This window comes from Eurosta solidaginis, chromosome 4, assembly GCF_040869045.1.
Source record: "Eurosta solidaginis isolate ZX-2024a chromosome 4, ASM4086904v1, whole genome shotgun sequence".
NCBI lineage: Eukaryota > Metazoa > Arthropoda > Insecta > Diptera > Tephritidae > Eurosta > Eurosta solidaginis.
The window spans coordinates 181,644,599-181,669,217 of NC_090322.1; the positions used below are offsets into that span (position 1 = coordinate 181,644,599).

A 24,619-nucleotide genomic window follows, 5' to 3' on the forward strand; every position below is an offset into this window, starting at 1 on the left:
TTCTGCTATAAGGAAAATATGTGTATTAACCTGTATATACCTATATTTCCTAAAATTTGTAGTCCGGGGTGTAGTATTGCTGAGAAATTTCATAAAACTATTAAAGGTTACAAAAAATCTTACATTATTTCTTAAATTTTTTTAAACTTTGAAATGAAAAGTGAATAAATAAATAAAAACAATGCAAAGTACGTTAGCATGGAAATCCCCTTAGATAACATGCTGTAGTTAATAAGCTTATTTTATTGATAACGTAATTTACGTATAGGCATAGTTAGGAGCAAGATAGAGAGATAGTTCCACTTTTTCTTGGCCGCCATTGACCCCATTTGACCTGTGTTTTTCGACATTCCCTTTTGAAACAGCGCTACCATACCTTTAAAAATGGATTGTGTGATGCATAGGAAAAGCTACTATGAAAGACCCAGGGCCTCTTTACACAAGTAAACTATTTTGTATATATTTTAAGGTTTAAACAGACATGATTCTTTCTTCTCCACTATTGGGTCTCAAGCCATTGCTTGGGTAGTTTTAGGCGGTTGCACGCGTAAATTGGGCTTTATTTGAACAGGGAAAGGGTCTTCACATATTTTGCTTTGCTTTTTGGATGTGAAATTTAATTGTATTTAAGTCAACTTTCCAACAGCCGCCGTGGTGTGAGTTCAATTAAAAAAAAAAGTTTTTTCAATTAGAAACAGTTTTTCGAAGCTGGGTCGCCCCTTGTCAAGCACTCCGAGTACGACGCAAATTGGAACTTTGGCTGAGTTTCCTCGGAGAGGAATATTTTTTTTTATGTCAGTATTCATTCCTTAAATATTGATAGTTGAATAAAAATAGCCCATAAAAAATTAAAAATTTCCAGCATTTGACAAATTGTATCTCTGACAACTAACACAGTTTATGTCAAATAAGTCAAAGTGGAATTATCTTGTTTTAGTGTATCATGTTTAGAAGAAACATTTTTAAACGGTTTTTTAGGTTGACTTGACAGGCCGCACTTTTTTGTAATTCAAATTTAAGTAACTTCCCGCTAAGCTACAAGCTTGAGACTTGGAATATAGTTCTGAACCCGATGACAATGCAATAATAAGAAAAAATCGCCGCTAGGTGGCGCAAGGATCGAAATATTCAAAAAATTGTATTTGTGGTCCGATTTGGTCCATATTTGGAACACATAATACATACATGAATAGAAAGCGACCTATGATGTCCGATTTTGCTCATATTTGGAACAAATATTACATACAGTCCAGTAGAAGTGACATCAAAATATTTTGGAGTTGGAGGAGGATCAAGCATACGTGGCGCAGAGTCGAGCAAAGTCTTTGGAAGGATTATGTGTTGAGGACTTAGATTGTAACAAATTGTCAGGAAAGAGTCCTTGTAATAATTAGTCACTAAATGAACTAAATAGAATGAGAAACAATAGGCAATTAAATAAAGACAAAAAACTTGAAAATAAAAAAATTAAAAAAAATGTTTAAGTTAAATGGTTTTATTGAAAACAATACTTACATGAAGTAATAATAATACTAAAAGCTAGAAAATAATTAGGTAGGTCCTAGGGACTAGTCTTCACACTCATCATTAATCTAGGGCGTTGATCAGACAATTAAGTAAATAAAAGCGTTGGATGCGTAAAATTTCTATTGATAGTCATAAGTAAGACCAACTGAACTTTAATCAGGTTATGCTACGCCTCACATTTTTAGAAATTTCACGCGCCCAATGCTTTTATTTAATTGTCTGATCAACGCCCTAGATTGATGAGGAGTGTGATGACTAGTACCTAGAACCTACCTAATTATTTTCTAGCTTTTACTATTATTATTACTTCATGTAAGTATTGTTTTCAATAAAACCGTTTGACTTAAAAATTTGTTTAAAATTATTTTATTCACTATCATTATAAAATATTTACACTGTGTATTTATAAAACTTTTATCTTTTTTTCCCAGAATCATTTGGCAAAATATTCAAACCAGTGATAAATGATATGAATGGCAATATTACGGTGGGTAATTTTATTGGTAAATACAGGGTATCCTAAACGTATATAGGGAGACTTTGTGACCTGGATTTTTTTTTAGTTTTGAATCCAATAATCCAAAAACATTTCGGTTGATCTCTAGAATATATTGTACGATATTAGAAATATATACTAAAACTTAGAGCATTTTATTTCGGTCCACTCTGAATAATTACGCACAGTGTTTTGCAAAATATGAGCATCGCAAAATTTTGATAACTACATATATACCAACTTTTTTTTTTATTAAAAGTAATTTAATTCTTATAAAAATACATGTTCAAATTTAAACAAGCCCCTTTTACAGACATTTTAGTACTTTTTTACTCAGTAGTATTTAGTACAAACTATAGTCAACTTTAACTGGAGTTTGAACTCGCACTGAAAAACCTGACCTAATACTTTCGAAACTGGGCGATGAGAATTATATATGCATGTATGTATGTAAACCTATTTAATGTTATTACTTTTTCATTACAACAACAGAAACTTACAAAAGCCTATGGCAAGGACAAAGCCAAGTACTTTTACCTTGACGATTTGATCATTTTTAATATAAATATTGATAATTTTGCTGCCGACGCGTTATTGTGGTTAAAGCGTGGCCTACAATTGATTTGCATATTTTTCGAAAACATCTTCTATGACACACAAGGCACAGACACATTGAAGCTGCATCTGCAAAATGCATATGAACGTACCTTGAAGCCATATCATGGTTTTATAGTGCAAAGTACAGTTAAAGTAAGATTTACTTCTTTTGTTTAGCTTATTAACGGCACATTCATACATAATTTAATAATCGTTTATTTCTTCTTGGCAGATAATTTACAGTTGGGTACCAACACGTTCACAGCTCATTGGCCAGGGAGAGGCACACGATGAAAATGTGCATGTATTGGAGAAATATTTGGAAGTTATGCGTGGTCATTTGGATCATATCGATCAACTGCTCAAAAGATATAATTTGGATGATGCCAAAGCGTGAAGTGTGTGAATCTGTAGACTATGTGGATTTAGCATTACCTTCCTACACTATTGCACTAACATTTATACAACTTTATACACAATAGCCGTGTTAGTTTTTTGCATGTATATATATCTACACTTGGCGTAGAGAAAAACTCTTATCATCACTTGGATAATGTTATGATACCCATCTAGCGGCAATTATTGAAGACTCGCGGTGGTTAAATAACTCGCTAAAAAACGGGTTCTGCTTAATAGCGGAGACACGCACCTCTGTTGGTCATAGCGTATATGCTATAGCTGAATTGCTTGCCATAAATAGTGGACACACACACTTTTCAGTCCTAGAAAGGGAAAATAGCATAGAGATAAAATGGATAGACACATCTCAATTGCAACTGAGCATAATGTATACTCAAATTTAGAGGTCTGGTACGATATGTAGAAAATTTTAATATCGATACTAAAAATACCGAAAAAAAAATGTCGAAAAAAAATATTTCGAACACCAAAAAGCCCGAAAAAGAATATGTCGAAAATAAAAATGTCGAAATAATTCATTGAATTATTTCTACAAATTGATTTTTTATATAAAACATCAACTAGGTAATTGTTGCAAAAATCATAAAAATTCAAGGTATTTTGGTGGTTCAGCACCACCAAACCTATGCAACGTCCCAAAACTATTTATGTTCAAAGTTCAAATTTGTTAAGAAAGATATTTATGTATATGAAATGTATACATACATATGTATATTTTATTCAATTTTATTCAACTCAAAATATTTATACAACTAAAAGCTAACATTTGGAAATTCAAGAGATAAAATACTTACATATTGATGTACGTAATATTTAAATAGAAAATTCGAAACGCAAAAATCTTAATCTAGAAGCTCATGTGTTTCTGTGTGGGTTTTAACTATTTGTTATTGTTGAAAAAATTATGATAATATAGTGTAATATGCTATATTTAAAAAAAAAATGGAGTTTGGAATACTCTTCTTTTTTATTTAAAATTTTATTTATTTCCTTTTTTCTTTGATACGCTTTTTTTGGTTTAATAATATTTTGCGATCTAATTAAATTTATTTTATTTTTGACAACAATATATTCTTCTTTTAAGTGATGTATAAGTTTGTATACTCCAACATGGTGCTTGTCGATTATCACTTGCATTCTTCTGTGCCAAGCTTCTACAGAGTTTTGCGTTGTTGGTATGTTTATATCCATTTGTTCATGTATTAACCAAAACGATGGTGGACACACCAGCGGATTAGGGGGGTCAGAATATTCCCGCGGTAGGTATGCCTGTCGTAAGAGGCGACTAAAATACCAGATTCAAGGGGCTGTGTAGCGCAACCCTTCAGGTTGCCAGCGCAATATATAGCTTCTCCAAGCCCAATTGTCAACCTCACCTATCCGCGGCGAATCCTGTGTCACTAACAGACGAGGCTCTGGCGAGCCCAAGCTCCTCATGGAACTTGGGGTGGGGAGGGAGGCGATGGCCTGAAGGTTTAATGTGGTCACATAAATCGTTCACGAGATGGTCGGGCTAGCACTTTAATGGTGGTGTGGTACCGGAGCTCACCGGGTCTGTATCCGGCAAAGGACCATTACATCGATAACACTCCCCAAAACCTTCGGAGAGCAACCTTATCGCTACAACAACAACAACAACATGGTGGATACACTGAGAGATGATTTTTACTGGAATCACGCCTTTTTTGGACTTATCTGCTGTGGCTATGTGGTTCTTTTCCATCAATTTTAATATACCTGAAGTTTGATTGCTCATGGATTTTTTAATTTCCTCGAAGTATTGTGGCATTTCCTCTGCTTTCAAGAAAGCTAAGCATTTTAGCATTATCACCTGCAAAGAAAAGTGTTCATCTTTTCCGTAAATCGAGGCAAGTTTTTCGCTTTGAACTTTCTGCCACAAAATCTGTCCAAAATGGGAAAAACATCCTTTATTAATTGCATTTGGAAAGTCGACGAAGTCGTCTCGTGGCTGAAATAATTGCTTTTTCGAAGTCAGAAATAATGTAATCAGGGGTTAGGTGTTTTTTTGCTACTCATTAGGCAGTAAACGACAGGAACCACATTTCCGTTTAAATGGGCATGTATAGTAAATAGTTGTCTCAAAATTGTTGGTACAACTTTGAATGTCCCATCCACAAGCCATTCCCTCGAATTCCCCAGAACCTTTAAGTTTTCTATTGTGCTAAAAATTAAAATTCGCTCATTACCAAACTCTTTATCCGAGAGTAAAAAACTCTCCTCTTTCGCAAGCTGAAGGTCTTCTGGAACGTTGGTTTCATCAAAAATTCAAGGTTCCATCATTATGCTTGTTCTAACTCTTTTCATTCTTTGTAAGTTGCTCTGGGAATTCGGTAGGTATATCCTGCATTCTCTTTTACATCCTACTATAGATGCGTTTATTATTTGTGATGGTTTGCTCTTGCTAGTTTTGGCTTGTTGCTTTAAATTAGCATTTGCTTTGTAAATTTCAGCTTCATATGCCAATGGATCGTGGACGTGTGCTGTAGCAGGCTTTTTTACTATATGTACGTTTCCATCTAACACCGTCGTAACGCGAGCGTTACATTTAAATTCATTTTTCTTTTCGCACTTCCAGTAAAACACATCTTTATATGACTTTTCTGAATGATATACATACATATCCGTTCAGAACAAGCTTAGTCTTGCCCTTATTAGATGTAACAATTTCGGTACTCATTCTTTTGGGCGTTGCAACAAACAAAAATCAACTAATTGTTTCAACAAAAAAAATTCAACTAAAACAATTAAAAAAAATACACAAACGCCTTTAGTGACTTAAAAAAATAACAAACCCAAAGGTAACGTAGATTAAAAAAGTAAAGTAAAAAACCCATAATATTAAAAAAAACCTCATTGCTTTTAAAAATTACTCATATGTACCACGTGCATACTTAAAAATGCAAAAAAATAAGATAACTTAGATTGAGAACTGAGTGACAAATTGGACGTGTTGAAAAAAGAAATATACGCAATTATTTCCTGACTCTAAATATTCATACTACCATTACAAAATTAATCTAAGATACTCAAAATCGAAACACATTCATGGATGCTTTATTCAGATCTTATAAAGCGCAACTGGGGCTTCTAAGCATTGAATTTTATAGTTTTGACATTTTCGACATTTTGTATTCTTTCGGCCTTTTTTATTTCGACATTTTGAGTTTAAGCAAAAAAAAATTTCAAGATATAAAAAATATAAAAATTCGAAATTTTTTTTCGATTTATCGTACGGATCCCGAAATTTTGAAGTACTAATTTTCTGCGCAACAATTTCATAAGTGTAGATAAAGTTATGCACTTAGCAGCCCATATAAAGTTAATGTACGGCGCGATAACCTCCGAAGAGATTTTAGGCCGATCCGATAAAGTTTAAGTGCATGTGTAGATATGTGCATGTAAAAAAAACATAGCTAATGTATAGTATGATCCATATGGACATTATTGCGATTGATTAAGTAGAACGTCAAGGTAAAGTAAATAGAAAGATACATGTGTTTTGAATCTCAGATTTTAACACATTGCTGCCCAATGCGAATCAAATACATAAATAATATAAAAAGTAACTCAATTGATAAACTTCTTTAATGAAACAAAAATTGATTTTTAATAAATGATAGTATTATTCCTTTTAACTTGTTGAGGAAATTATAAAATTTAACTTTTTCCTTTGTCGTATCCACCTGTTTCTTTTCATTTATTTGATTATTTTTTTTTTTTGTTTAAATAATTAAATATCATATATATATGTATATACATATTATTTAAAAAAATAAATGGCCAACTTCCACTGGATATAAAAACAAGGCAGAAGATTTACAAGAAGAATATCAAGCTTGCAATTTTTGTCAAGAACTATTTCTATAATTAATATAAGAACGCAAGAAAATTTTTAATTTTGCAAGATTATTCGAAACATATCGAGATTGGAATTTTTGTCAAGAACTAATTCTACAATAATATTTTTGAATTATTTGTCAAGTTTGAAGAATTACCTGGCAGTGGATCTAAAATCTCAAAAAAAAAAAAAAAAAAAAAAAGTAACGTACTGTTTTTGAGAGTATAAAGATTGTTCCTCCTTATGTACTGCTAGTTACATTTAAGGAATTTTTTGTTGTGATTTAGAAATGTTTGTTTGATGTAAAAATGTAGTTAATTATAGTTCAGAGGCTTCTTTAAAGACAATTCTTGTAATTATAGAATAATTAAGCTTGCTCTGCCAATAAACTTAATATATCATTATGTTTGAAATTCCTATCGTCACCTTGAGGTGCAACTGTATTTATTAGAAAATATATAACACTTAATTAAAATTTAGTTTTGTTTAAATTCTTCGTGTTAGTTGGACATTCAACATTGTTCTGCTGCAATCGACTACGATGAATTTTAGGTAGGGTGCGAAAAATCTAATAACTCAAATCGGCTGTCTGATTGGTTTTAACAAAGAGAATAAATTAGAATATGAAGCGTTCTGTAACTCTGTGACTAAATACGGCGGATCTGCTTTTAACCGCTTTGCTGCTGTACTTGAGTTTATTTTGAGATATTGTATTTATCAATTTATCCTCTTTCCAAAAATCACAATGTTTAAAAAAGCAATTTTCCATACAAACCAATATCCAATAACCGAGGTACATCAATCAAAATTATGCTAAAAACAACGTGATAACGCCTTTTATTCTAATTTATGCTCTTTGCTTTTATCAACATCGTCATTTCCGACAAACGTCGGGCTGGTTATTTGAGTTTGATATAGAGGTGATGTGCTGGCCTAACAATATCGTACGCCCTACTTTATGGCACAAAAAACATCAAAATAATTCAGAAAATTTGTCTAAACGTGTATGAGTTTGAGCCCAATCACCACCTTGTCCCTACTCAAATGACCTAACCAACAAATTTATAATTTTACAGGAGAAGCAAAAATCATTTCATTTTACCCCTTAATTTTTTTAAAGTTGTTGTTGTAGCGATAAGGACACTCCTCGAAGGCCTTGATGAGTGTTATCGAGTTGTTGTTGTTGCTGTAGCGATAAGGTTATTCGCCGAATGCTTTGGGGAGTGTTATCGATGTGATGGTCCTTTGCCGGATACAGTTCCGGTACGCTCCGGTAACACAGCACCATTAAGGTGCTAGCCCGACCATCTCGGGAACGATTTATATGGCCCCATTAAACCTTCAGGCCATCCCTCCCTCCCCACCTCCATGAGGAGCTTGGGGTCGCCAGAGCCTCGTCTGTTAGTGAAACAGGATTCGCCGCGGATAGGTGAGGTTGACAATTGGGTTTGGAGAAGTTATATATTGCGCTGGCAACCTGAAAGGGTGTATTTTAGTCGCCTCTTACGATAGGCATACCTACCGCGGGTATATTCTGACCCTCTAATCCGCTGGGACCAAGGACCTTCGTCTTTCAATATTGCTTTAGATAGCTATTTTAAAATTAGGGTACATTACTTGTTTTATTATCACTTTCAGTATTTGGCTTAGCATTTCGTATTTGCAAAGTAATTTGACGCCTCAATTTATGCAATTCATTTTGATATTTCGATAATATATGCCAAGTCCAAAGACCTGCAATTAATTCCACTGCCATGAGGCAAAAAATTAATTCGATGAGTGTGTAAATGAGAGTCCAATCACCTTTCACTGCAAGAAAGAGAAAAACTAGCATCGGCAGCTGGATGAGGGGCGTGGTTACCAAAAATATGCTTAGTTCGCTGATCTGCAAAAGTAAAATATTGAAAATTGAATTTGCATCTGTTTTTTTTTTTTTTGATTTTATTAAAATAGGTACCTCTGCCATCAAATTGCCTTTATATCCTGCCCGCAAACAATATATTTCAGCCAGCAGTGATATTATGTAGGCCAATATAATTGAGCGTCCATAAAAGTCTTGCATCTCGTCTAACTGTGGTTTAAAAACAACAAATTAAAAGTTTAAAAAATAAATGTGGTTCGAGAATTTCCAGCATCAAGTTACATAGTAAAGTATGTGGAAGCCATAAGTTATACCCCAAATTAAGGAAATGTAAACATTTATCAGCATAGCGGCTTGAAGCCACAGATTGGCGTGATATGAAATATCTGTGAAGGAATAAAAGAATAAGTTGTTGGTTCTGAATACTGCAGTTTCCTTGCCTTCCACACTGGACTTGCTTTGCATTATTTGACAATAGATTTTTCTTTTTTTTTTGTTGATTTTGCTTGCTGGAAATTGTTGTCATTCACTATGACACTGCTTTGCTCGTAACCAAGGTAACAATTTATTTTAGAATCAATTGCTTGCCTCAATGTATGAAAGCAAAGTGTATTTTGTTCATAGTTAAGGTTGATTTAAAAAAGGAGTAGATCATGACTAATGGAAAATGCATTTGGGGGAGCCGAATCCAAACCCTCGGAAGGCTTCAGCTCAATACCAGATGTGTTCTCGAGTATGAAAGGATTGGTCCCTCTTGAAAGAAATGGCAACAAAAGCCATTGCATGTAAGTGTACCATTGAATATTGCCTCCTAGTAACCCCTGACATTCCTGCTTTGCGATAACTGACGCTAAAACGCTTTTGAGTTGGATAAAACAAGTGTGATATGTAGTTGTTGTTGTAGCGATAAGGTTACTCCCCGAAGGCTTTGGGGAGTGTTATCGATGTGATGGTCCTTTTCCGGATACAGATCCGGTACACTCCGGTAACACACCTCCATTAAGGTGCTAGCCCGGCCATCTCGTGAACAATTTATATGGCCACATTAAACCTTCAGGCCATCCCTCCCACCCCACCCCCAAGTTCCATGAGGAGCTTGGGGTCGCCAGAGCCTTGTCTGTTAGTGAAACGGGATTCGCCGCTTGAAGGTGAGGTTGACAATTGGGTTTGGAGAAGTTATATATTGCGCTGGCAACCTGAAAAGGTTGCGCTACACAACTCCGTGAATCTGGTATTTTAGTCGCCTCTTACGACAGGCATAACTACCGGGGGCATATTCTAACCCCCTAACCCGCTGGGTGTGATATCTTATCCTTCAACTGCCTGAAAGCATGTTCAAGATGGCTACTTTTTAACGTTTTGGCAACGTTTTGACAGGATGTTCAATATGGCGGCGTATAGGGCGGGCTATCTTCAGCGGGTGATAGAAAGAGATACAGAATGAGACCACGGTAGTCAATTAAAAGCCAAGTGATCGATTCTATTTGTAATTTTGCAGAAGTTATCACACTTCTCTTATCCACAATACAAGTCCTTATCCACAATGCAAGTCCTCTTTCACCTGCCTCTCCCAACTCAGTCGAGGTCTCCATATTTCTCAGCTTCCAAGTACTGGTGTCGATAGGAATACTTTATGAAACTGAACGCGACATAGCCAGCTATCATTTAAGCTTTTATTCGTTGCATAATTGTTCGAGCGTGATTGTTGTTCGTCGAGAGAGGACTTTACTTTACTTACTACAATAGTCTATTCAGTCCAACATTTTTTTTCTTTTTTTTTTTGTAGCGGTAAAGACACTCCGAAGCCTTTTGGCAATATTTTCTATGCGGATGGCCCTTTGCCCGAAATTGAGCCGGTATACCTCTGGAAACCAGCACCATGAAGGAGCTGCTCCCATCTCGGGAACGATTTGATGGCGATTTTAAAACTTCTACATCTTTTCCAGTTTAAGTTCAGAAATTTACGATTCAAGTTCAGAATTTCCAATTTAAATTCAGAAATTTACAATTCAAGTTCAGAAATTCAAATTTAAATTCAGTAATTTACAATTCAAGTTCAGATTTTCCAATTCAAGTTCAGAAAATTACAATTCAAGTTCAGAAATTCCAATTTAAATTCAGAAAACTACAATTCAAGTTCAGAATTTTCATTTCAAGTTCAGAAAATTACAATTCAAGTTCAGAAAATTACATTTCAAGTTCAGAAAATTACAGTTCGAATTCAGAAATTTATAAGTAGGGTGTTAATTTAATTTATTTTAATTAATTAATTTTATACTTATGTTACTTGAGGAAGTGTTGATGCTTCGTTGACCATGTTGCCAAAATGGTGGTTTGGGTATAGTGTACCCCAAGTTTTCTTCAAGGTGTGTACATCCCGAAACTTGAAATCAAATGGGGGATAATTCTTTCCAACAAGTGCATGATGACGCTACGGCCAGAAAAGTACTTCAGTCGAAACAGCAGTTTGGAAGCAGTGGAAGGGAGAGACCTCCACAGAGTTGCGAAGGTGGAGGAAGACTTGACCTCTCATGGTGCTCCCAATCGCCGTCAGTTACCACGAAACAGGGAAAACTGGCATGATTTTTTACGAAACTGCCAAAATCGCGATTAGGTGCCAATTCATGATGATGATGGCGTATAAGTTGAGATATTTTGACATATGGCGCCAAGATCTATGCAGACAGTACCTATACGTTACTTCTGGGAGTATGGACGGTCCGTTGACTGTTTAAGTGGTCATATCTTCGTCATCACTGCTGTCATACTCAGTGCAGATCAATGGTTGTGACGCTAAGAATATAGCTGGATGGCATTGCAATTGCTTCTTATGAGCGAGAGTTTCTTTCTTCGCTATCTCGCAAAATTGATTTAAACGAGTTAAGATGTTCAATGCTTCCTTAACACATAGATACCATCTCACATATATTTATTTCCATTGGATGAAAAAAAAAATACCCAACAAATTTTCTGAACTTGAATTGAATATTCTGAACTTGAATTGTAATTTTCTGAACTTGAATTGCAATTTTCTGAATTTAAATTGTAATTTTCTGAACTTCAATTGGAAATTTCTGAACTTGAATTGGAAATTTCTGAATTTAAATTGGAATTTCTGAACTTGAATTGTAATTTTCTGAACTTGAATTGAAAATTCTGAACTTGAATTGTAAATTTCTGAACTTGAATTGTAAAAATCTGAATTTAAATTGGAAATTCTGAACTTGAATTGTAATTTTCTGAATTTGAATTGTAAATTTCTGAATTTAAATTGGAAATTCTGAACTTGAATTGTAATTTTCTGAACTTAAACTGGAAAAGGTGTAGGTTAGGTTAGGTTAGAGTGGCTGCCTCCGCTGTCCGAGCGGAGACTCACGTAGGCCGTTGTGGCCCGTTGTGCTACCACGCAGGGGGCCCTATTTCCTATTACCCTACTTTCGAAGAAGAGGAGAGTTTAGACCCCAGTGAGGCCAAACCAGCGCGTTTGCCTAATGAAACGCAAGATATCGTTTGGGTTTATAGATTCAAGCTCCGCAAGGCACCCAAAAGAGTGTCTGTGGAGGCATTGGTACCTGGTTTTTGACAGTGCGGGACAGTGGCACAGATAGTGCTCAACGCTTTCTATCTCCTCCTCGTCCCTGCAGCTGCGGCAGAAGTCATTTGTCTGCAGGCCCATATAGGCACCGTGAGTGCCCATGAGACAGTGACCTGTAAGAAGGCCCACTAGTGGGCTTATAGAGATACGGTTTAATAATATCACCGATCGCGATCTCTTTTCATCCAGCTTAGGCCAGATTTGCTTGGATATACTACATGTAGGTTCCCTCGCCCATCTGGCGTTTGCCTGATCCGTGAAAAGAGATCGCAGGTGGTATTTGCAAGTGTTTAGAGGAGGGCTGGCCCAATCAGCGGAGGTTGTTGTTTGCAAGTTGGTGCCTTCCCTAGCTAGCTCATCCGCAGCGCAGTTTCCTGAGATGTCACAGTGGCCAGGAACCCATATTATGCTTAGGTTGCAATTTTCAGCTAGTTTGTTGAGGGTTTCTCTGCACTTCAATGCCACTAGTGACGAGGTGTTACTGCATTGCAGGGATTTTATGGCAGCTTGGCTGTCAGAGAAAATTGAAATAGAATTGGTTACCTGTAGGTTAGCCAGATAGCGGGCTGCTTCCCAGAAAGCTATGAGTTCAGCCTGAAAAACACTGCAGTGATCAGGTAGGCGAAAGCTCTCGTTTAGATTGAGCTTCTCCGAGAATATCCCGCTGCCGACTCTGTTGTTTAGTTTAGAGCCATCTGTAAAAACGGAGATTTCGTGTGATCCCGGCTCTACGCCGTTTTCCCACTCGTTCCTCTCTGGGATTCTTGTGGAAAATTTGTTGTCCCAGCAAGGGGGCGATGTTGTATGGTCCAATTTCAAGAAGGTTTCAGGGACTTGCTTCAGGATCCGGGTGTGACCAAACCTGCAATCCCTCCATGGTTCGATAGCGTTGAGCCTCGCCGCGTTGCAGGAGGCACAGTATCTGCCATATAGATCAGTTGGGAGAAGGAATAATATGGTTTCAAGAGCTTTGGTGGGAGTGGAGGGAAGGGCACCGCTGGTGAGCATTGCCGCCATCCTCTGCACTCTCGTTACTTTACTCCTGTTAGATTCGATATCGAGTGCCGTCCACCATACGGTGACGGCGTAGAAGAGTATGGGTCTCACCACTGCCGTATAGATCCAATGGACTATGCGTGGCTGGAGACCCCACCTTTTTCCGATTGCCGACTTACAAGCGTAGAGAGCCATTGTGGCTTTCCTGGATCGTTCCTCCACATTTCGCTTCCAGTCAAGCTTCCTGTCTAGAATAACTCCGAGATATTTAACCTCGGTAGAGAGTTTGATTTCCTTCCCGTTTAGGGATGGGAGTGTAAATTCCGGTATACTGCGTTTGCGGGTAAAAAGCACCATCTCAGTTTTTTCACTGCTGATGCTGAGTCCGCATTCCATAGACCACGTGTTTGTTAGATTAAGAGCATTTTGCAGGAGCTCGCCAAGCACCGGAAGGTGTTTGCCGGTAACTGTCAAGGCTATGTCGTCGGCATATGCAATGACTTGGCATCCGGTGGGCCGTAGTATAGATAACAGAGCGTTCACCGTCAGGTTCCATAGTAGAGGAGAAAGAACGCCCCCCTGGGGGGTTCCTCTGTTGGTATACCTTATTAACGATGAGCTGCCCAGCTCAGAGATAATGATTCTCTTGTTTAGAAGGAGCTCGACGAACTTCACAAGAGGCTCTTCCACCCCTAAAGAATGTAGAGATTTTGTGACCGCTGCTGGGAGAACGTTGTTGAAGGCTCCTTCTATGTCGAGAAAGATACCCAGCGTAAATTCTTTAAAGGCAAGACCCTTCTCTATTTTAGTAGTGATAGCATGTAGAGCTGTCTCTACGGATTTGCCCTTAGAGTAGGCGTGTTGGTTGTTGGAGATGAGTGCCTTATTTGCCGATCGTCTAATGTAGGCGTCCAGCAATCGTTCTAGAACTTTTAGGAGGAAGGAGGTCAGACTTATTGGTCTGAAATCCTTTGGACTGTTGCCCGATATCCTGCCTCCTTTGGGTATGAAGACTACCTTTGCCTTGGTCCATTCCGTGGGGATATAGACCAGGTTGAGGCAAGCCTTGTAGATTTTAGCTAGCAGCGGGCTTATAACATCGCTTGCAGCTTGCAATTCAGCGGGAAATATTCCATCCGTTCCCGGAGATTTGAAGGGTTTAAAGGACTTGATTGCCTAGATAACTCCTTTTTCACTTACAATGTGGTCCAGGGGTTGAAATGGCCCTGGGTTAGATTGCGTGTTTAAGATGTATGGTTGAGATCTGCAGCCCGGAAAGTGAGTGCTGATCAGGGTTTCGAGAATTTCCGTACTAGAAGTGGCCCATTCTCTGCTCGTTGTGCGAATGCAGCTTGGAGGTATGGGGTTTTTGGAGAGTACCTTTCGTAGGCGATTGGCCTCTGAGACTTCTTCGATGTCATTAGTGAAGTTCTTCCAGGAGTCCCTTTTGGCCTTCTGGATTAACTTCTTAAAAGATTTTAAGGCGTCCCTATAATGGGACCAGATTCCCGTGCGCTTAGCCTCGTTAAAGAGTTTTCTGCTGTTTTTCCTCTGCTCGGAGATTTCTTGGTTCCACCAATAGGGTTTCTTCTTTCCCCTCACCTTAATCTCCGGGCAGGCTACTGTGAAGCCAGCGTTACAAGATTTGGTGATAAGATCTACTGCTTCTTCTATTTTTGACGATGAGTCTAGCTCACCGAGAGAAGCAAATGTTGTGTCTAAAGGAGGCGCTTCATCAGTTGTTAGCGGTAGGCTCGGCCTACCGTGAGAAGCGTTCTTTATGAGAGTAGAGGATAGGACTTTTTTATAAAGTTTCCAGTCCGTACGTCTCCTATTCCTGTAAGCCACCCTAGGCGGTGTACGCAAGAGCAGAGTGAAAATGATATACATATGATCAGAGTAGGAGTTTTCGTTAGAAACTCTCCAATTTTTGACAAGGTCAGAGAATGCCCCAGAAACTAGAGTAACATCTAGAACCTCCTTCCTATTTGAGGTGATGAAAGTTGGTTTGTCTCCAGAGTTGCATATACTTAGATTGTTACTTATAATAGAATCAAAAAGAGACTCACCCCTACTGTTAATGTCGGTAGAGCCCCAAGCAGTGTGATGTGCATTGGCATCGGCCCCAATTATTATCGGGAACCCTTTATTGTGAGCCTCCCGTACCGCTTTGCAGAGCCGGTCCTGCACAGAAGTTGGGCGATCGTGCGATAGATATGCGGACATCAGCCAGATTGTTTGCCCCTGTAGCTCGAGGCTAATACAGGTAAAGTCCTCGTCGCTAAAAAGAGATAGTAAAATAAATACTAGATTTTTCTTTACTAGAATACAAGATCTGATTCTACCTGTCACGGGCGGTGTCACCAGCCGGTAGTCCTTAGAAAAGAGTCCACAGACCTTGCTGCCAACGACCCAAGGCTCCTGGACTAGAACGACGTCCTCATACGTAGTGCTGAGGCGTAATATTAGGGCAGCCGAGGCTGCCTAAGAATGGTGCAGGTTTATCTGTAGTACCTGCGCGCCCGTTACTTTTCGTTTGTGGCATCGACGTCCATCCTCTGCTGATCCGCATCGTCGGATGCCTCCTCTGCGATAGTATCGTCGAATTCGGCATCCGACGGGTCGGATTCCAGCAAAAGCTGCTCGTCCATGCCCGTAAAGAACTGGCCCGCAAACTCAGATACCGAGAGTGTATCGCTCTCGGCATCCGGAGTGCTACGTGCCACTTCGATATCGGCCCCATGTTCACTCAAGGTGTTGCATGGGACCCTGAGATTCAATGTGGCGATTGCGGGTTCGCTCGAGGCGGTATCCCCGATCACCAGATCCTCCGGAGCGGTGGCGGTCCCTTCCGCAGTGCCATGGGCAGCAGATCCACTCAGGGTGTTTATGTCTGACCCCTCGCCCTGCGGTACAGGCTCACCCTCGTCCGGTGTTTCCTCCTTCGCACCATCCCGTCGAATTTTCAACGTGATGGAGTAGAAGCCGTAGCTTAATACTCCACCACATTCGTCAAACCAAGGGAGAGAAGCCTCGTTTATGATGAAACCAACATAACGCTGCTTCGCCCTTGTCTCGCCGACCCGGACTATCCTCCAATCGCTCGAAGGCAGCCCCGGATTCGACTCCGCGATGGTATCAAGGATCTCGCCAGGATCCGCTATGCCGTCTGGGACCCAGGCCCAGGCTCTCGGTCTGTTCGGAATTTCTTCCACACCGACCGCACCCAACCTGGCCCCAGGCCACAGCTGTCCCAGCGAAGCTATGGCGAGTTTGTAGAGCTTGCACGAGCGCTCATCGGCGCAGGAAACAAGCTTGACCCTACCCCGGTACCAGCCGGCATCACGGATAGTGGGAGCCGGCCCGGATGCTTGGTCATGATGTCCTTAAAGATCTTGAGAAGGCCGTTAAGGACATCCTTCCAGTTATCCGGGGTCATGTTCCCATCCGGGTGACCGCGGTTCAAAACCGCCAGCGTAAAGTTGGCCTTAGCTGCCTCGCTGAAGGTTTTGGTCAGGGCAGGGGGAGTAGAGGCCGAAGGCCGGTGCCTTTTGGGATCGCTCGAGGCATTTCCCATAGACCTTTGTCTCTTAAGGGCCGGCATCTTCGGGTCAGAAGTTTGTTTGGTGGCAGAAGAGGAAGGGGTGGGGTTGTTGTTGCTGCTCTTCTTGGCAGCAATAATCTTCCTGGCCCAGGCCAGAGAACTTTTTTGCTCTGCCGTCAACTTGTCGCTGGGAGAGTTGCCAAGTTTCTCAACGATTTTGACGGCATTGCGAATGTTCCGCTGGTTGCGGACCGAAGTCGGGATTCGCTTATTTGCCTTGGAACCCTCAAGGGGTTCAGCCGGCTTGCGAGGTAACTTTGCAGCGGTGGAGGCAGTACTTTTGTCCGTGGAGGATTTAGTGCTGTTACCAGCCACCTGCTGACAAGAGGTCCCCGGTACGGGCGTGGGACGGGCCTCCTGTGCTTGCTCAGTCGGACATTGCTTTCCCTCTTTGGGGCTAGCTTTGCCGGCTGCTGCGGAATTGGACTTGCACTCAAGGGGTTTAGTTCTTCCGCTAGCTTGCACAGTTGGTCGAAGATTTTTTTGTTGCCGTGAAGGCCTGGTCGGCGCCATCAGTGCGGTTCCCGACGAATTGTGGACTTTTTTAATGCCTTTTTTAATGCTTTTTTTACCCGTGCAGGGATCCGAGGCCAGGTTTTTGTTATTCATTAAAATATCTTGTTCTTTAGCTGCCTACTAAGGTGAGACCGTTCGGCAGCCTGAAGTTAAAGGGATAGGGGAAACAATGCGGTCGACTGCGGTAGAGCCCCATACCGCAGCAAGTCGCCGTTACTCCCGGAGGTGGACCGGTATCCGGGAGGCTCCGTAAGAATACAGTCGGATGCCCCTGACTGCAAACCATCCAATGGGCACGGAATCGCATAACACCCTGGATTAGGGGTGGACCACCTTTTCAACTGGGCGCGGTCCAGTTCCCACCTTGAGGCCACGTTTAAAACCATTTCCATATGCCTAAGCTATTAAGGAGCTGGGGCACAAGAGGAGATAATTCCTAAACTTAGCTAGCACTCTCCTGGAAGGGGAAACTGCTGTGCATATTACCAGCCGGCACCCTCTGGGAGGGTTCAGCCCAAGGGTTTGCGCCAGCCTGGAAAAGGTGTAGGTCGTGTTTCATTTTAAAATTATTTCGATTTTTTCTGCATTTAAGACTTTTGATTTCGAAAAAAAAAAATCGAACGTGTTCATAAACTTTTAAGGAAATTGTTTTTTATTATATATGGATCAATATCATTTATTTCAAATTGGAATTATTCTACATAAAAAACAATTGGCCCGAACCAGAATAGAAGTAGGATTAATGAAGACAAACAAAAAACCGCTGTGATGGCTGAATGGTTATAGCAGCGGCGCCTAAACGTTGCCGATGAAGGAATTTAGCAGTTCCCGAAATGGATCTATACAACGAGCTTTGGCAGTTGTCTAATTTTTTTCTTTCTTCTATTCTAATTTAAAAATTTTTTCAATTAAGACAAAATTTATCATAACAATAATAATAATAAAAAATTATTGTTAGGCCTTGAGCTCGATTCGAACCGCGATCTTACAAATTAGTAGGCCGATATAACAACAAAAATTGTTAATACATCCCAGAGCACGGGGAAAAAAGTGTCAATAAAATATGAAACTATGGCAGCATTGCCATCAAACAAGTCCAATTTTCACATCCATTCTGCAACAGATGTCACAGTGTTGTGAATATCAATTGGCCCGAACCAGAATAGAAGTAGGATTAATGAAGACAAACAAAAAACCGCTGTGATGGCTGAATGGTTATAGCAGCGGCGCCTAAACGGTGCCGATGAAGGAAGTTAGAAGTTTCCGAAATGGATCTATACAACGAGCTTTGGCAGTTGTCTAAATTTTTTCTTTCTTCTATTCTAATTTAAAAATTTTTTCAATTGAGAAAAAATTTATCATAACAATAATAATGATAAAAAAATTATTGTTAGGCCTTGAGCTCGATTCGAACCCGCGATCTTACAAATCAGTAGGCCGATATAACAACAGAAATTGTTTACATAAAAAACGCACAAATACCTTCCTTTTAATACTTCATTATTAAATTTTTTCGTAAGCATTTTAAGCATACTAAAATGTACATGTATATAGATATAAGTACTAAGTATATTAAATATAACAATTTTAAATATTTATATTAAACAAAACATAGGTATATACTATAATGATTAATATGGCAAACTGGTGTTGAAAGCGGTACTTAATCCCAACACTGCAAAAGATATGGAAAATAGATAAAATTATAGTACAACGCACATAAAAAGGATACTCTACACTTATGCAAAGTAGTAAGAAAGTGGAGAGGAGAGCGGTTATGAGACTGGCAACTACGGACTTTGAAATAGCAGTGAGTACAATTCAATTTTATGTACTACAATAACTATTTTGTTGATTAAGAGGCAATCACTTTTTTAAACATATCGCACGCTAACTACAAAAAAAGTCATAATTTAAAATTTTTCAAAATCGGGTTTTTTCCATAAACCAATTCACAGTACACATCTCTAACTGCCCCTTAAATTTCGTTGTCATTATTTTCTTCTTTAACTGGAAAATTACCGTTACGCCAGTTTTGGTGTTGATTGCATCGCTTGCGCTGTGTGTAATGAGTACTATTTTTAGTTGTGTCAAAGTGCTTAAGAACAAGTGAACAGTTTTTTGCGCATAAAGCGTATTATTTTAAATTTTGACTATCTTGCTGCAAAAAAGTTTTAACTTTGTTGTGTATTAATTAAAGTTGTTTTTATACGTAAAGAGTAAGTAAATTTGCTTGTATTATTGTGAAATGTGCCTTTTTTGATGAAATAATTGTCATATATAATTGTCATAAATAGTCATAATTCAAAATTGCTATATATTTCACATAAACGGTTTTTCTTCTCTCCTGAACATTTACATTTTTCAAGTTGTGACTCTTTTGCCGTTAGTGTGCGATATGCAAATATCAGACGATAGTTTTAAAAACAAAGAAAAAAATTAATCGAGTGTCTTCCTATAATACGTAGAGAGCTCGGGAGACTTAAATTTTTTTACTAAAGTTTGTATAAAAAGTTAGTTAAATTTGAATATTAAAAGAAACACCTACTTCTAACTGTTCTATATATTTAAAAAATTCATGCCATATTCAAAATCAGATTACAGCGTATTAGGTGACAATTGCTACTTACAAAATGAATTATGCTTTATGTATACTTCGTTATTGAGCTTATTGGCCAAATATTGATGGCAACGTATATAAGTTAGCTCTATAGCATCGATCTGAGAGTATGTAACATAATCGTCTTCATCGTTGCTTTCACTCACATCCACCACCGCTAAAGGATGATTAGGATTACTTTCAATATATTTGACACAACTGTTCCATTCTAAGCGTAAAATATATGTTAAGTTCAATAGCTAAGAGAGCGAAAATGAGATGGATATTAGAATTAAAATTTAAAAATTATAATAATAGCGATTCACCTGCTCAACACCTAATTTCAAAGAACTGAAATTATCTGCTAAAAAGCAATGTTCACAAACAGTATTCATATACGAACGATGTACCGTTACCATTTCTTTGAGATTTGTACATTTTAATATTTTTTCATCTAATTGTTCGCCCATCGATTGCAGTACATGTGTCATCAAATGAAAATGTATACTTTGCATAGCAAATAGCATCCAAAAACGCAGCTGCTCCAAGCGACGCATAAGCAAATCTACCATTTCAAATGGTGCATAGGGAATTTTGCGTTTGTGTGAGCGTGGAAATGTTAGATTCTCCAGTGTGGTAAGACCCCATTTCACTTTTAGTAAAAAACGAAATACTTTATTATATGCATCTAAATCCTGCTCTTTTATCATATGGCCTAATTCAGTGCTTAAATTGTAGGAAAGAGATAATTCATCAACAGCTTCATAAACCTTGAAAGAAATGTATGCTATAGCTTAACTTTTGAAACATTTCGAATAGCGACGGTATTACCTTAACAGTTTTACAACGAAATGCAGAATTAATATCTATGCGAAACAATGACGACATATCTAAAAATTTAGCACAGATTATGTCATCTAATTGTGTGCTTAGTAAGAAAGCATTAGCCCATTCGTCACCAAATTCAATCTGTTAATAAAAGAAATATTTAAAAGCATTAATAGAGCAATTTGTTTGCAAATCATCAATATGAGTTTGCTTTAAAATGCCTAATGGTATGTGATATCTTATATAACATACCTGCTTAAATAGTTTGCTATAAAACTGATGCATTATATCACTCGCCTCCAATAAATATATTTTACGTATATTACGCAAATGTTTTAAAATATCGAACTCTTCACGATACAATCGCATTACGAACGTATTTGCAAATGCAATGCGTGTTTTGAGTATACGACTTAACGCATTTAAAACTACTTCTTCCAAAGGAAAAATATGTTTAGATTGCTCAAATTGTTCGAATATCGCTAAAGCTGTTGGTTCTGCATTTTTCATAGTATTTGCTTCGCGTGCATCGTATTGATCTCCACCAGCGCCTTTTTCAGTGTCTGATAAATTCATATTCATTGTAAAAGCGAGTAGCAGGAAATCATCATTTGTTGTGAGTTTTTTGAGTATTTTATCATCTGCATAGCAATTATCGAATTCAGCTGACCCCACAGCGGTATCCACAACATCCACATTTTCCCCACCACCATTCGTTTCAATTTTCTTATCATCATTTTTTGTTTCTTCACCATTTGTATAAAGTCTATCATTTTCTTTAGCTTCTCTTGCCGCTTGCACAATTTGTTTTTGTAAAATACGCACATATTTAAGCACATCTTCGATGAAAACATCATACAATTTATCCTCAATTGCACCGCATGCAGTGCGTAACTCACCGATGCGATTAATTTCATACAACAGATTTAGTGTGCAACCGGCTTCGAGTGAATGTTCCAATAGCAATTGAAAAAAGCTATTTTCTGTTATCATTTTAGAAATTTGTGTTGGTACAAAAAATGCTTTCTCCTTATTCTTGCTGTATTCACGCACTCGTATACTTTGCCCCGGTTGTTCGTCGATTCGTTCAATAATAAATTCATTATGCCAATCATCTAAACGCCCCTCTGTCCACCAAGTATCGGCAATCATTAAAAATACTTTCACTGTTGCAAGAAATAATGACATTGCCAAATTAGCTTCAGTCGACGTAATTGCAACTCTATTGCAATGTACTAAAGCGGCTAGCAAATGAACGCTAGCGATATGTGCAGGCAATTGCCGTGTACTTACAATTGCCTGCTGATGGATATTGTGTAAATGTGCAAGTTTTACGAATGTCGGTTGCAGCTTATGATGTAAACTTATAACAGTATTAATTTCGCAATCGGCTTGTAGAAGCAATTCTCTCTCGCAAGCAAGCAAATCATTCCAAATAGGCTCTAATAATAATTCTAAGCTCGCCGCATAATGCTCCAGCGTATTTGGTGGCGTATAATCGTCGGAAGCATATATGAGTTTACCGAAATTGCGTAAATCTTGCATCATTCGTATATATGGCAGAAAGTGCTCCTCAAGCATTGATACAATGGCGATCTAGAAAAGAATGGATGATATTAAATATATTATTATGGACATACAATTTTAAAATCCGTTGTTGTAGCTGGAAAAACATTTAAGCACATTAAGCATAATATAATATGTACTTCCGCTGGAGCGATATCCTGCGAATGCGAAAAGGTCGCGGGTGAGGCAACGGAGGCAGCCTTAGGTTAACCACCGAAAGCACAGCGCAGGATTGCTTATACAACTTCGAAAGCGACAGCTCATATAGCATCATAGAATAGGATACCTATTTGATCGATATGCATTCGAGCTCGAGATTATAAATTAGGTCATAACCCCAACAACCGATTGCTCAAGGGTCATGGTATTGGCGTGCTGCAGTGCGATAGGCACTGGGTTATTTAAAACCGCTTGGGCTAATTTTTAGGACTACTTCCAAATCTTTGGCGGCCACCGTGGTGTGATGGTAGCGTGCTCCGCCTATCACACCGAAAATCCTGAGTTCACGCCCCGTGCAAAGCAACATCAAATTTTTAGAAATAAGATTTGTCAATTAGAAGAAAATTTTTCTAAGCGGGGTCGCCCCTCGGCAGTGTTTGGCACGCACTCCGAGTGCATTTCTGCCATGAAAAGCTCTCAGTGAAAACTCATCTGCCTTGCAGATGCCGTTCGGAGTCGGCATAAAACAAGTAGGTCCCGTCCCGCCAATTTGTAGGAAAAATTAAAAAGGAGCACGACGCCAATTGGAAGAGAAGCTTGGCCTAAAATCTCTTCGGAGATTATCGCGCCTTACATTTACATATTTATTTTACTTCCAAAGCGTACTGATAAATTGATTGATTGAGATCCAAACCCTGCTACAACAACGAAATGTAATAGGACTTACCGCTCGTGTGCTGGTGAGTGTGACATTTTTTCTGACAGTAATATTTTCGTTATTTACGTGGAAAAATTTGCAAGTTTGAGGCACTTGGAACATCCAAAAAATTTCACGTAGCAAACAATACTCTGTAGCTGTTTCGGGTTCCTCACGCAGTCGATGACTTTTTGTTGTGTTATTATGATGATAATATTCTAAAGCGAAATTCGCTTCCTTATTTGTACTTTCGATATGAGGTTGTATTTTTTTAATGCTCTTCGTCCACCAAGAGTGTTGTACTGTGTTCAGCAAACGCTCTTCTGCTTTAGAGCTATCATATTTTTTAAACGGAAACGATTTAATAGGCGGCTTAATGTTTTCCATGCCCCGTGGTGGGAATGGGGTGATTTCTATTGGTTGAGAATGGCGCCATTCAATGTCCTCATCTGCACAGGAGCTTACATCCTCTTGAGAATCATTAGACCACGACTTGGAATAATAATTAAAGATATTTATCAGCTCATACTCAACAATAAAATATGTATACACAATACTTACACTCAATTCCGAAGAGCTATTACTAAAACGTTCTATTGGTATAAAATCTTCTTGTAATATTTTATGCCAATAATCTGTTTCGCTTTCTACGCATTCACCCTGCTTAATCTCTTCATGCTCCTCGAGCAGTCTTTCAATTTTTTCTTTATTACGGCGCAATGCGCCAGTCGGATTGTATGTCAGTGTTAAAAGGAAATCAAGTAATGACCAATGCACATCCACTTCATAATGTTCCACACAGAGCGGATGTTGTATGATTTCTTCACATAACTTCCCCAATTGCTCCGCATATTCGGTTTGGTTATCAACTTCGAATTTCTCTTGAATGCCTTCTATTTTTCGCCGTACTTCATGGCTGTTCGTACTCAAATTCCGATGGTTTCTTATTATGGACAAAGCTAGTTGTTCACAGCTGCGTTGATTTTCATCGTCATCTGGAAGACCGGTGAGCTCTTTGATTAGTAATGGTATATTTTCGCGGATGATTTCGTTGCGCTTCTCTTGTGTAGACATGTTTCATTGATTTTGTGGTTTTATCTTTTGGCTTTTGATGGCCGATCTATTCACCGATAGGAACAGATTAATTCGCGTTTCTTTTGTTGGTTTACTTTTTATTCATTATATTTTTTAACTTTACGGAGAAATCCATTCAACCAAAACATTTTGGTTTACAACAGCTATTGTGAATTCACAATGGCAACAGCTGTAGCCAGCAATGGGCACGTTGGGCGCTTTCAG

At 38.5% G+C, this 24,619-nt stretch overlaps 4 protein-coding genes across 12 annotated transcripts in view; 2 read left to right on the plus strand and 2 right to left on the minus strand.

Annotated features, from left to right (window-relative positions):
• Nucleotides 1–7,374, plus strand: part of LOC137250743 (glycolipid transfer protein) — a 48,793-nt gene extending 41,419 nt beyond the window's left edge. For all 8 annotated transcript variants that reach the window (XM_067784092.1, XM_067784096.1, XM_067784094.1 and 5 more), the window contains 3 exons: nt 1,959–2,014; nt 2,516–2,773; nt 2,853–7,374. In XM_067784092.1, the coding sequence (XP_067640193.1) occupies nt 1,959–2,014; nt 2,516–2,773; nt 2,853–3,017 (479 nt within the window). In that variant the 3' untranslated portion in view covers nt 3,018–7,374. The remainder of the gene's footprint in view (nt 1–1,958; nt 2,015–2,515; nt 2,774–2,852) is intronic.
• The window catches only part of LOC137250742 (uncharacterized), a 239,011-nt gene that overhangs the window by 42,343 nt on the left and 172,049 nt on the right, over nt 1–24,619 (plus strand). For both annotated transcript variants that reach the window (XM_067784085.1, XM_067784086.1), the window contains exon 2: nt 19,087–19,281. The gene's annotated coding sequence lies outside the window, so the exon portion shown is untranslated. The remainder of the gene's footprint in view (nt 1–19,086; nt 19,282–24,619) is intronic.
• Nucleotides 8,372–9,447, minus strand: LOC137250744 (transmembrane protein 17). The gene is made up of 3 exons (XM_067784098.1): nt 9,043–9,447; nt 8,857–8,970; nt 8,372–8,784 (listed from the first exon to the last, which is right to left on the minus strand). The coding sequence occupies exons 1-3, from the start codon at nt 9,223–9,225 to the stop codon at nt 8,503–8,505; spliced, it is 579 nt and encodes a 192-aa protein (XP_067640199.1). The 5' UTR covers nt 9,226–9,447; the 3' UTR covers nt 8,372–8,502.
• Grip128 (gamma-tubulin complex component 5) lies at nt 18,101–24,547 on the minus strand. Its single transcript, XM_067784084.1, has 7 exons — nt 23,882–24,547; nt 23,351–23,812; nt 21,151–22,494; nt 20,902–21,039; nt 20,397–20,840; nt 20,102–20,330; nt 18,101–19,146 (listed from the first exon to the last, which is right to left on the minus strand). Exons 1-7 carry the CDS (start codon nt 24,392–24,394, stop codon nt 19,103–19,105), a joined length of 3,174 nt encoding a protein of 1,057 aa, XP_067640185.1. The 5' UTR covers nt 24,395–24,547; the 3' UTR covers nt 18,101–19,102.